Raw genomic sequence first — 12,130 nt, forward strand, 5'->3', positions numbered from 1 at the left:
AAGACAGCAATGGAATTACTTTGGTTTAGGTATGAACTATTGACTATCAGAATATGCTTACTATTGCTCCAGTTGTCTTTAAAGAAAAAAATAAAACATTTATTTAAAGAGAGCTCCTTCTCCATCCCGTATTGATGATTAAAAAGGAATGTTGAAACAATGGGGTTACTGCAACTCATTCCATCACCTGTATTTGCAATGGATGTTTCTTTTGAGGATTAGATTATTTATCTAATTTTTATACTTGGTATTCTTGTGCGTTGCATAACTCTGAATGCAGTGGAACCCAAAACTATCATAAGTTTGGAAAATAATTTATGCAATAGGTGAACTCAATTTGTACTCAGGGAAACATAGTAAGAATCTATATCCTTCCCCCCTGTTAAAAATAACCATGTAAGAATGAAATGTGGAGCATTTTAGGTTTAAACATAGTGGTTAGGATCTTTCTTAAGCTCTGTAGACAGCTGCCAAATGATCAAGATGAGAATGTGGGGCACTGCACTCCGAGCAAGTACAGCAGTGTTACATGCTTATACAATTCCCTTTACCCTCTATCCACACCCTCCGATGGAAATGTTTCTTTGAAGGGGATACTGAAAACATAGGTGCTATTTTCTAAAGGGAATTGGGCTATATGATTAAGATTTTTGGCTTATCCTGGTGATTACTCCTATCTGTAGTGCCTTCTAAGTCAAAGGGATGCAAAGAACCTTAAACTGTAGGATCTAGTAAAGCATATGTGAAAAGGCCTTGATCTGCAGAGGGAATCTGGTTTTATTAGATTTGTTGGACATGAATAGCTATTGCATTCCTCCACGAGACAATAAGAGCTAGATATGTTGCCATCACCTGACTCTTCCTTTGGCCAGACAGCCTTGAATGTTAAGTTTGTCTGCAATGTAGTCCCTTTCACTTTGTACTCTAGACAGTTCACAAATGCAGCTATCAGTAGCACATCCGTTCAGAACGGTGGATGTGGTGAGCAGAGATTTTATTTAAGCTACATTTCTGAAAATCTGAGATGTATAACCTTTTGAAGTGAGGTTAGGCTAGACAGGGGGTTGACTTAAGATGTTTTCTCAATTACGTTTTGTCCTGATTGTAATAAATTCCTCTTTAGAAAAATCAGTGTCTCCCCCCTGCCCCTCCATAGTGCTGTGAATGAAGCATTTACTGGTGTTCCAACCAGTCAGATTTTCCTTTTCTGCTCATTGCAATCAATCTATTCTCGGTTTTAATTTTAATTCTCTTGTAGATAGGGAAATTTAAGTTATGCAGTTATTTAATGTTTACTTTATAAACCCCATCTTTATGGGGATATATGCTAGCCACCATAAAAGTCAATGTTTACTCTCTGTTCTGTTCCAAAAAAAGAAGGGCAGTATCTCGGATGTAGATGTTGACTTCTTAAAGGCACCCTTGGTAAAGTGAAAACAGAAATTTGTATTTTTAAGGCTGATGTATGTTATGGTTCCTTGCTATTTTGTTGGCTCGTCCTTGAACTTGGCACTGAACAGCTTGGAAATATCTTCACTCACTTATTTGAAGGGCATTCACAACCTCCCTATCAAGATGTTGCTTCCACTCTAGCAATGAAGCCAGCCTTCATCACCCACTTGTTTAAATTTTCATACAAGCACTTTTGAGCCTTCTCCCATATTGTTTCTCATGCATGGTAGCAGCTCCCTGTAAACCTTGGCCAAGCTACCTCATTATCGTCCTTCAAATCCCTCCTTAAAACTCAGCTACTAAAAACTTGACAATGGCTAGGCAGCTGTTGTGCTGAGAGCACCGACTGTCATGCCGATCAACATTATTCTACGGTTTCCTTGTGTTCCACCTGTCTCAGAAAAAGTCGTTAGGGCAGGGATTGTTTTCTGTATGTGTACTGTACCTAACATAATGGGGGGTACTAGTCCATGACTGGGTCTGTTAAGTACTAGTGCACTACAAATAATAAAATGTGAACTTCATTGACTCTTCCTAAACTGGTCAATAAGGCTTGAACAGTTGATATAATTATTTTTTTTAATTTTTTCCCCCTTGTGATCCCTTGTCATGTTAGGGACTAGCTGTGGATCTTATTTCCTGGTTCCTTAGCAACAGTGAGCGATCTGAGCATAACAGAGGCAGCATCAGTCCCTGTAAGGAGTTTATCTAACAATATAAACTTTTCCCTATTCCTCTTCCTGGCCACATCCAAGAAAGAGAATTAACTGGTTTCAAAAGGAACTCGTTCTTTGGAAAGACCTTGCATAATAGAGGGGACTTGAAGGGGCAGAGGCGAGGGGCCAGTGACTTATAATGAGGTAGGAGAAAATCCTTCATTTGAATTGTGAAGTTTTAGGACACTGCATTTCTTGAATGGTATCTGCATATCTGTATTTTTCTAATCATCATATTTTGGGCAATATTTTCTGGTTAGAATACTTTGGAGCACTTGCCTGCACATCTGAACAGATTTATGCATAACAATGTATAGTGAATGTTTGTTTGCAAACAGTTCCTTGAAATGGCAATAATTAGTACAAAGTTGTAGATGAAAACGAGCTTAAAGCTGTGTGTGTGTAAATATAAAAGCAGCTCTTTGATTTGACCTGTGAGTTTATACATTACCTAGCACAGTAGAGTCCTTATCCTGGTTTGAAGCGTCTGGATGCTACCACAATGATTAGTAACTGGGTGAAAACGGAGATCTTTAGCTGGAAGGTGTTTATATAAATGCAGTATTAAGATTGCTCTGGCTTACTATGTGGGCATTGAAATTCAGGAGTTGCTTTCCTGCCTTCTGCTCAATCCACCAAACCAGCTTGCCTTTGTAGGTCTTTCCCTCTGGCAGTGGAACTCTAAGAATCCTCAGAGATCTCTAGTGTGTAAGTATGTGCTACCTTAAATAACTAAACCTTCCAAATGTCTCAGATAGTCACATGTGTTTACCCTCTTTGGAGTTCACAAAACTAATAGTTTCATGCTTGAGCTTTTTTCTCGGTATAAACCAAAAAAGTAGGAAAAATCCTGAGTGAGAAATAATTCCATTCTTGAACTGGAAATCCTTGTCTGATTTCCCCCCCCCCCTCAGCTTTCTTGGAATATTTTTTTGTAAATGTGTGACATGCCTCAGGGTACAATCTGGGCTGTTGGATTGTTGTCCCCTTAACCCTCCAATCTTTTGTGCACTATACCATGCTTTGCTATGTGAGCTGCCACTCTGCCCACTCACCCCAGCCTCTATGCAAGTCACCCCCAGACAAACTACCAGAATGCTATACCAAGCACTCTTGAATTCCACGTAGGGTGACATGCTAGTTCCAGTCTTGCGCCCCAGAAATGTGCATCTTGCACTGCTCAAGACCCCCTTTATCAGAGTGAGCTCATTAATTCCATCAAAGTTCCATCCAGTTCACCATTCCATCAAAGGGTATGAATATGCACTAGCCTTTGTAACCTGAGTACATTCTCCAAACTTCAATCAAAAGTGCACTGGCTTAGATAAAACATTGGTTATTAACTACACAGAGAGATTTTAAGCGATTATAGGCATAGAAGATCAGAACTGGTTACAAAAAGAATAAAATAAGCTATTTCCTGAGCTTTACCAGGCTAAGCCAATTCGGTTTCTATTACCCAAAATTCTACAGCAGTCTATGCTAACTAGAAAGTTTTCCAGTTAGGACCACTCCCCCCAGTTCAATGTTTCTGTCTCCCAAATTATCTTGTTGTCTTCAGTATCGGTGGGGGAGGAGAGGTGGATTGATGATGTCACTGTCCCTTATTTTATACTCTTCAGATGCTGGAAAAATCCATGCTCTATTCTGAGGCTAGGCAGCCCTCATTACTTGTGTGCTTCACCCTTAGTCCTTCATATGAATCACAAATTCTTGCTTGCATCTTCTGTATAAGTGAGACTTGACATGGAATGCTTGTGTTTAGTTTCTTTGTTATTTCTAGGGAATTAGTTTGTGGGCATTTCCCAGGCTCTCAACATGTTTCAGTAACAAACATAAAGCGAAATCTCATAACTTCATATACAATGATGATGCATACATTTCAACAGCACAGTAATGTTCAACAGATTATGACTTTTCCAATGATACCTCACGAGGCATACTTTGTACAAAATACATCATGACCATATGCAAGTGGTGAATATGGGGTACAGGGTGTTATTTTGAGGTATAATGTGTCACAAAGGGCACATGTTAAATTTCAGATAGTTTTTGTTTAAACTGGCAAAATTTGGCTTGACTGCTATGGTCAAGATCATGTTTTATAGTAAAAGTAATTTTGTCTTGAGCAGTGATTCTCCTTAACAGGGTTGGACTAGATGACCTCTTGAGGTCCCTTCCAATCCTGATATTCTATGGACAGATTTAGTTGTGGATTTTAAAGTGTTGAATAGTTAACGACAGTAGAAAAATAGGTATGATGGTAAAGTTCCCTTGTCAGAATTAAGTTAAAGCAGGAATATAACTCTTTTTTAACTATAATGATGAGTTAATATTGGAATCTGGTCTCTTAGGAACCAATAATTCTGTTAATTGAAGCTAATCCAGTGTTATGCAGTAGTGTCAAATGTAAAATAAAACAATTTGTTTTTCAGTACCCACTTTCAGTAAGATTGCTTTCAGACAATAAAAGTAAATGCATATTTTAGTACATTTGAATAGAATGAATCTCAGTAATACTCTTCTTCTATTGCAGATGGCTGGAATCCATTTTCTCATCCATATAAGAAAATTGATTATGGGAAATGGGAGCTGTTCATCCCACCTGGACAAGATGGATTATCTCCTGTGCCCCATGGATCAAAATTAAAGGTTCTAGAGTTTTTCTCATCAACTTTGAATGTATAGTTTAGATTTTAAATTAAGACATTTTAATTTTTTTTTATAATTTGTATTACCTGTACAAACTGTCCTGAATGAGTAATATAATGCTTTAATTTTGTGGTTTTGGATTTTTGAAATCCAATAAGATTGAGGTTTGTTTATGTGGTGTAGGGATAGACAAGTATATGGTTGAGAAGATGTCACAAGCTGAAAATAGAATGGAATATATACTCTGAATTTGTTAAAAAGAAAAATTAGAATGACTTATAACTCGTAAAAAAACTCAACAACTTTCTGGCTTATATTTTGTACAATTCCTTTAACTGTTAGGTCTCCACTGTAACCTGAATATCTTTCTCATACTGTTTTGCTTCAGGGAGCTATTTGTGGGGCTGCAGTAATGAATGCTAGATCTGGTCTTTTCACTTTACTTCTATCATCCAGGAAGTAAAATAGTATGAGGTCTCAGATCACATTTTATTTTCAGCCTCATAAATGGCTCCCTGAGGCATAAGACAATGGAAGAAAACATACAACTATATTATTAACCACCAGTACTTGAAATACTTTACAGTTATTAGAGCTTCTGGATCACCCTATGAAATTGTATCAAAGTTTTATTCCTGATGGTTCTACAGGAAAGGGTTCTACATACCTGAGTGATACCACTTTAGAGGAAGAAAAATATTTTTTTTCCCCACAAATTGGGTTGTAGATTGATTTTATCCAGAAAAGTATTGGTATATAGAAAATATTTTAGGTAATTAACTTAAGGATTAATAATAGGTAAAATATTTTTGATGTAACAAGTGTACACCAGGCTTTGCAAACCTATTTTCCTGACACCAATAAAGTAAACTAAATTAGACAAGATAAAAGAAGAGACTGGGAGAACAAAAAGGGAAAACAGATGGGCTGTCAAGCAATTAAACAAATTAATCGTGATTAATCACATGATTAGTCAATAATAGAACACCATTTATTTAAATATTTTTGGATGTTTTTTACATTTTTAAATACAGCATCTTCAATTACAACACAGAATACAAAGTGTACACTGCTCACTTCATATTTATTTTTATTACAAGTATTTGCACTGTAAAAAAACAAAAGAAATAGAATTTTGCAATTCACGTAATAGAAGTACTGTGCAATCTCTTTATCGTGAAAGTTGAACTTAAAAATGTAGAATTATGTATCATAAAAACTGCGTTCAAAAATAAAAATGTAAAATTTTAGACCCTGCAAGTCCACTCAGTCCTACTTCTTGTTCAGCCAATCGCTCAGACAACCAAGTTTGTTTACATTTGCAGGAGATAAAATGCTGCCCACTTCTTGTTTACAACGTCACCTGAGAGTGAGAACAGGTGTTCTCATGGCACTGTTGTAGTCGGCGTCGCAAGATATTTATGTGCCAGATGCGATAAAGATTCATATGTCCCTTCATGCTTCAACTGCCACTCCAGGGAACATGCGTACATTATGATGATGGGTTCTGCTCAATAATAATCCAAAGCAGTGCAGATCAACACATGTTCATTTTCATTATCTGAGTCAGATGCCACCAGCAGAAGGTTGATTTCCTTTTTTGGTGGTTTGGGTTCTGTAGCTTCTGCATAGGAGTGTTGCTCTTTTATGACTTCTGAAATCATGCTCCACACCTCATCCCTCTTAGGTTTTGGAAGGCACTTCAGATTCTTAAACCTTGGGTGGAGTGCTGTAACTATCTTTAGAAATCTCACATTGGTACCTTCTGTGTGTTTTGTCATATCTGCAATGAAAGTGTTCTTAAAACGAACAACATGTGCTGAGTCATTATCCAAGACTGCTATAACATGAAATTTATGGCAGAATGCGGGTAAAACAGAGCAGGTTCTCCCCCAAGGAGTTGAGTCACACATTTAATTAACGAGCATTATCAGCATGGAAGCATGTCCTCTGGAATGGTAGCCAAAGCATGAAGGGGCATACAACTGTTTAGCATACAGCATGTAAATACCTTAAAATGCTGGCTACAAAAGTGCCATGCAAATGCCTGTTCACTTTATGCTAACATTGTAAATAAGAAGAGGGCAGCATTATCTCCTATAAATTTAAACAAACTTGTTTGTCTTTAGCGATTGGCTGAACAAGAAGTAAGACTGAATGGACTTGTAGGCTCTGAAGTTTTACATTGTTTTGTTTTTGAGTGTGGTTATGTAACCAAAAAAAAAGTCAACATTTGTAAGTTGGGCTTTCGCGACTAAGATTGTGCTGCAGTACTTCTATGAGCTGAATTGAAAAATACTATTTCTTTTGTTTATCATTTTTACAGTGCAAATATTTGCAATAAAAATAATATACACTTTGATTTCAAGTACAACACAGAAAATTATTTATATATATGAAAATGTAGGAAAAAAATCCAAAATATTTAATAAATGTCAATTGGTATTCTATTGCTTAAGAGTGCGATAAAAACATAGCCTATCAATGGTCACCAGGTCCCTGTAAGCCATCCAAAAAATTAATTTAAATACAGAAAAATATAGGAAAACTTGCCATAGTCATAAGTGTTTAACTCAGGATATCCAATCAGAATTTATTTACAAAGCAACTTTTTTTACCAAAAATTATTAGGAAGCTGCATTTAGCTGATCCCACAGGAAGTTCCATACCATTTCCACTTTAAAAATGCACCTATACGTAGAGACAACTATCTGCCTCCAGAAGTATGTTCAGGTTTCCCAGGTAAACTAAGATTTCAGTCATTGAAATATGTGAGAATGTATTGTAAGTGTAGTTTGGGACTTTATCGATATCCAATCAGAACAGCAGAAACCAAATAAGCAGATGAGGGTAAATGCCAGCTTTCTAAAAAAGTACAAATCAGAAAAATAATGAACACTAACTTCCAAACACTAAAAAAAATACATGCTAATTTTCTATTTGGAAATCTCCTTTTTAATCTCTATTTTCTTTTGTTCTCCTCTCTCTTCCACACAACATTGCTTATTTTCACTTAGGAACATGTAGCAGGTGACCATGTGACCCTAGAAGTAGTGGATTATCCAGTCAGAAATGCAATTTTTGCTTTGTTTACTCTTTATTTGATATCTCAACTTCTCTAGATATTCTTTTTAAAGTTCACACTTTAATAAGGAGACAACTTTTAATATGTTCTCTCTAAAATTGGTTTGATGTCATGATAGCTGCCAACAAAATTAATTTAAAAAAAATGCTCAATTTTCACATAGAGCTGTGAGCTTTAAAAACCCAGACAGATTAGCTGATGGATAAAATACATGAAGAATGCTTCTTCAGAATTTACATTCTTTTGTGATATATCTAAAATAAAACGTCTCCGTGCTAACAAATACAGATTGTTATAAATTATAACACACTGCAGAAGTAGGAATATTAGGTTGTGAAGAAACTTTTGAAGAAACTTTTGTTTTTATAGGGGGCAGAAAAGAGAAGGGGAGAAGGAAATAGCTGCATACAAATCAAAGATATGGCTATGGCTTAATAATGCATGAGTTTAAATAATGTAACTGAATATTTTTTACTGTATAAAACTCTTAAATGTACTTTCTGCTTGTAATTACTGCTTATTAAATTCTTTCAAGTTTAACTTTTTTACATGTTATCTTCAAAACCACTGAGCACACTTACCTCTGTCCTTTAAGGCCTGATTCTACAACTGCTAGTATGTTTTAAAGTTAGCAGCTAGATTGAGGGCAAGTGGAGGATTGGTGAGGAATACTGATATGTATTCATCTTAAAAATAAATAAATCTTGATATGGAACTATTAAGATGTACTCACGTCTATAATCAATGTGATCTTATTCCTTTTATCTTTGTCCCAGCTACCCAAACTTGGTTGTAACACTCATTTCTTTAATCTTTGCTTGAAGGAGTTTAAGAAAAGAATGTCATGCTACATTTGTATAATCTGGGAAGATGGGGCCCTGATCCTGAATGGAGCTAGCAAACTATTATTAATATTTGCATGGTGGTACATGAGTTTTGAAATAGTGACAAGGTCAATCAGCTTCTATTTTTTAGTAATTTTTAAATCAGAATGGGAAGAGGATGGAGTGGTGGATAATGACACTAATTTAGAACAGGTCAGAGAATATTTTCATATAAAAATAAATGAGAAACAAAGGCCACAAATGTGGCTTTTTTTAGTAGTAGTACTTTATCTACTTTAAGTTTTCTAGGCAGTCTTCTCATTATTAAACACTGAAGAAAGTGGGTAATAAAAAAACAAAACAAAAACACCTTGATAGAATTTCTTACACTTCTGTCCCCAAGGGACTTACCTTCATAAAACAGTTGAGACTGAGTTCCTTTACAAATTTCATAATATCCATTCACAAAATGAAGTCACCTCCTGGAGAAGAGTGCACTTAGGGCTTGTCTACAGGGTTTTTAAAATCCGATCAAATAGAGTTAATTCGTTTTGAAAATACTTGCATACAGATGATGCACCTCTTAACTGTGCACTAACGCCACATTTATCAGGAACTGTAGTGTCCTTTTGCAAAGTGGATGGTGCTTGCTTCGAATTGCATTAATTCGGTCTTTTGTTCTTGTACACACAATTGCTGTGCACCATGTCTTGAATGCTTCCAATGGCTGTCCCACAGTGCTGACCTCGCTGTTTACTTGTACACCCTCCATGCCGTGGCGTCAGGTTTTCAGGATGGCACTCTCCCCTTTTTCAAAGTTGGCACAAACACAAATTTTGCTTATTTGCTCCTGGATCCCAGTGTATCATCATTCTGGCAATACAACCACAATTGCAATTGCAGTCCTGAAGGTCCACAGTGCATCTCATGGAGCAGCCTGGTGTCCGTGGTGATACTTTGGATCTCATTGCTATCTGGGAAGAATCATGGTTTCAGGAGATTCTTGTGGCCAACATGAGAATAAGGACCTTTTTGTGGACATTGCAAAGTAGATGCACGTGGGGGTTGTGACTGGGATGTCAATCAGTGCCTGATAATCAGCCAGCGCCTCAGGAGAAAGTATATTGCAACGGAGGACAAAAAGAGCCAGTCGGGCAGGGGATAAGTGAACATTTTTGATGAACTAGAGAGTAATCTACACAGTTACGATATGATCTGATATGATCACTATTCAGAGCTTGTTGCCGACACCGTTGTCCCCACATTGAGTATGATTGGCTTGACTCATCAGGGGATGAGCAAAGGATGCTGGAGAGGAGCTGCCTCCCGAGAGCCAGAATTCTTTTTGAATTCAGGATCCTAATGACAGTCCTATCCTGCTACAATGGACTGATTCCCTGTCCTGCATTGGCTGAGCTGGATTCCCAGCTGGAAACCCAGGCCTGGACTGGACAGTCAGATCCACTGGAGGGAACTTTGGCAGGTAAGTACCTATCTTTACAATTTATTATTATTGTTGTCAGCAGATATAAACTAGTAGCACCTGCTTTCTCTTCCTCCCCTGGTTCTCTGCTGTTACAAAATTGTGCCCACAACAATGGCACAGTTGCACTCTGTACCTTGCCTGTCTCTACCCCGCTCCTGAGGCAGATTTGAATACAAAAAGCTTTACTTTGTGAAAAATGCCTGTGTTTAGTGAGGCAGTGCTGGCGGAAAAAGAAATATGGTTAGTTTTCATAGTTTACATGAGGTGTGAGTGCACATTCCATGCCCAGTCAAGGCACAAACAGTACTGTGCCCACTGACGTACAAATGCCCCATACTGTGTGTTCCAGCTGGCAATCACTGCAGGACCCTATCTATTTTTTGCTGCACTTTCTCCATGTCTGTGGGAGCTAGAACATAAGACTGAGAAATTGATCAATATTGTTTCACACATTATAGGGAATAGCCACATGTGCATGCCCCCAGATATAGCTTGAAAGCCCCTTCCACTACTGCAGTGCACCTGGTGAATAACTTCACAGTGCATCTTGCCGGTCTGCTCTTTGACTTTCTAAATAAGACCATTCCCTAGTCACCAGCCTCAGCATAATATTATTGAGAGTCTGGACAGCCTAAAGTGAATGTGGAGGGGATCATTATCCAGCTTGCCTCTGGGGGCCACCCCAAACCCTCCCTTTGCACCTTCTATGCCATAGGAGGGTCTCCATTGCAGAAACAAACAGGTGACCTAGCGCCAATCACCGCACCCCTAGCACCACGAAAGCAGATACAGTAGACTGAAATCCAAATGCACCTAGCACCGTCTGTGCACACTGACCACTTACCAGAACTGAGCTTCCCCCCAAATAATGGAAAGCCTCTCTCATGAAGGTAAGGTCACACATACGTATGTAGAAAAAAAGCAATCATGATTTGTTTGGGATATGAACAAGTGACCTTCACTCCTCTGCCCCTACTTCTATGGCCATAGCACCTGCAACAGCCAGACTATCAAGGGAAGGGCCTCTATCTGCTGCCAAACCAGAAAAAAGGAAGACTTGCAACTACATGTTTGCAGAACTTATGGCTGAGTTACAGAGGAAAAGTAGGCTGACTGAGAAGTGGAGCCTGTACATGAAGACCCAGAAGGAGAACGAAATGCAGCGGTCTGAGAGAGTAGCAGTGACCAAGAATACAATGGTTGTGGCCAAGGACAGTATCACCATAGCAAAGGAGAGCATGGAAAAAGACAGATGCAGAAGCAGTACATGGATGCTGTCCTGAGACAGAATTCCTTCCTCCAAAATGTGCTGCTTCTAGGCCGGCAGACCCTGCAATCCCATAACTTGGGGTCCACTCTTGTCCTTCAGCCATTGGACAATGCTGGCTGCTGGGACAAGCAGCAACCCTTTACTGCCAAATCCTCTCAGCAGTGCTTCCGTTGCCTCCCATTTACCTATCAGATCGAATCCCTGAGCATTGAGAACACTTGCATCTGGAAGTCCAGCTCTTTTGAGCTCTGACAATTTTTACTCCTGGGGGAATTCTGCATCACTGCAATGTGCAGAATTCATGCCCCTGCACAGATTTCTTTGCTGACCTGCAGAAAAATGACTTCTGATGCAGAAGCAAAGGGAAGCCACAAGAAGGGTCATACACCCACGCCCTGGCAGTGCAGACAGGTTGGTTTGAGCACCCAGAGGCGCCAGTAGAGATGTAAACCCCCCGCCGTGGGGGTGGGGAGAAGTAGGTATGTGTGTGTGAGCGAGACACTCTGTCCCTCTCACTTGCTATTGCAGCATGCTCAGCGTGGAGGGGCAGGGCTTTGGGTATTTCTGAAGAGGTAGGCGTGGGGCAGTCTATTCCCTCAGGCAAAGGAGAATGTAGCAGCCTGCCTGCTTAGTGAATTGTTCCCA

The 12,130-nt window shown here is 38.7% G+C and overlaps 1 protein-coding gene across 4 annotated transcripts in view; it reads left to right on the forward strand.

The window, feature by feature from the left end:
- GBE1 (1,4-alpha-glucan branching enzyme 1) overlaps nucleotides 1–12,130 on the forward strand; it is a 285,371-nt gene that overhangs the window by 106,638 nt on the left and 166,603 nt on the right. The window contains exon 3 of one of the 4 annotated variants that reach the window (XM_065575460.1): nucleotides 4,705–4,820. The exons of the other annotated variants lie outside the window; for them this stretch is intronic. Coding sequence (XP_065431532.1) covers nucleotides 4,705–4,820 — 116 coding nt within the window. The remainder of the gene's footprint in view (nucleotides 1–4,704; nucleotides 4,821–12,130) is intronic. 4 annotated transcript variants of the gene reach the window in all.

The sequence above is a fragment of the Chrysemys picta genome, chromosome 1, assembly GCF_011386835.1.
Source record: "Chrysemys picta bellii isolate R12L10 chromosome 1, ASM1138683v2, whole genome shotgun sequence".
NCBI classification, from domain to species: domain Eukaryota; kingdom Metazoa; phylum Chordata; order Testudines; family Emydidae; genus Chrysemys; species Chrysemys picta.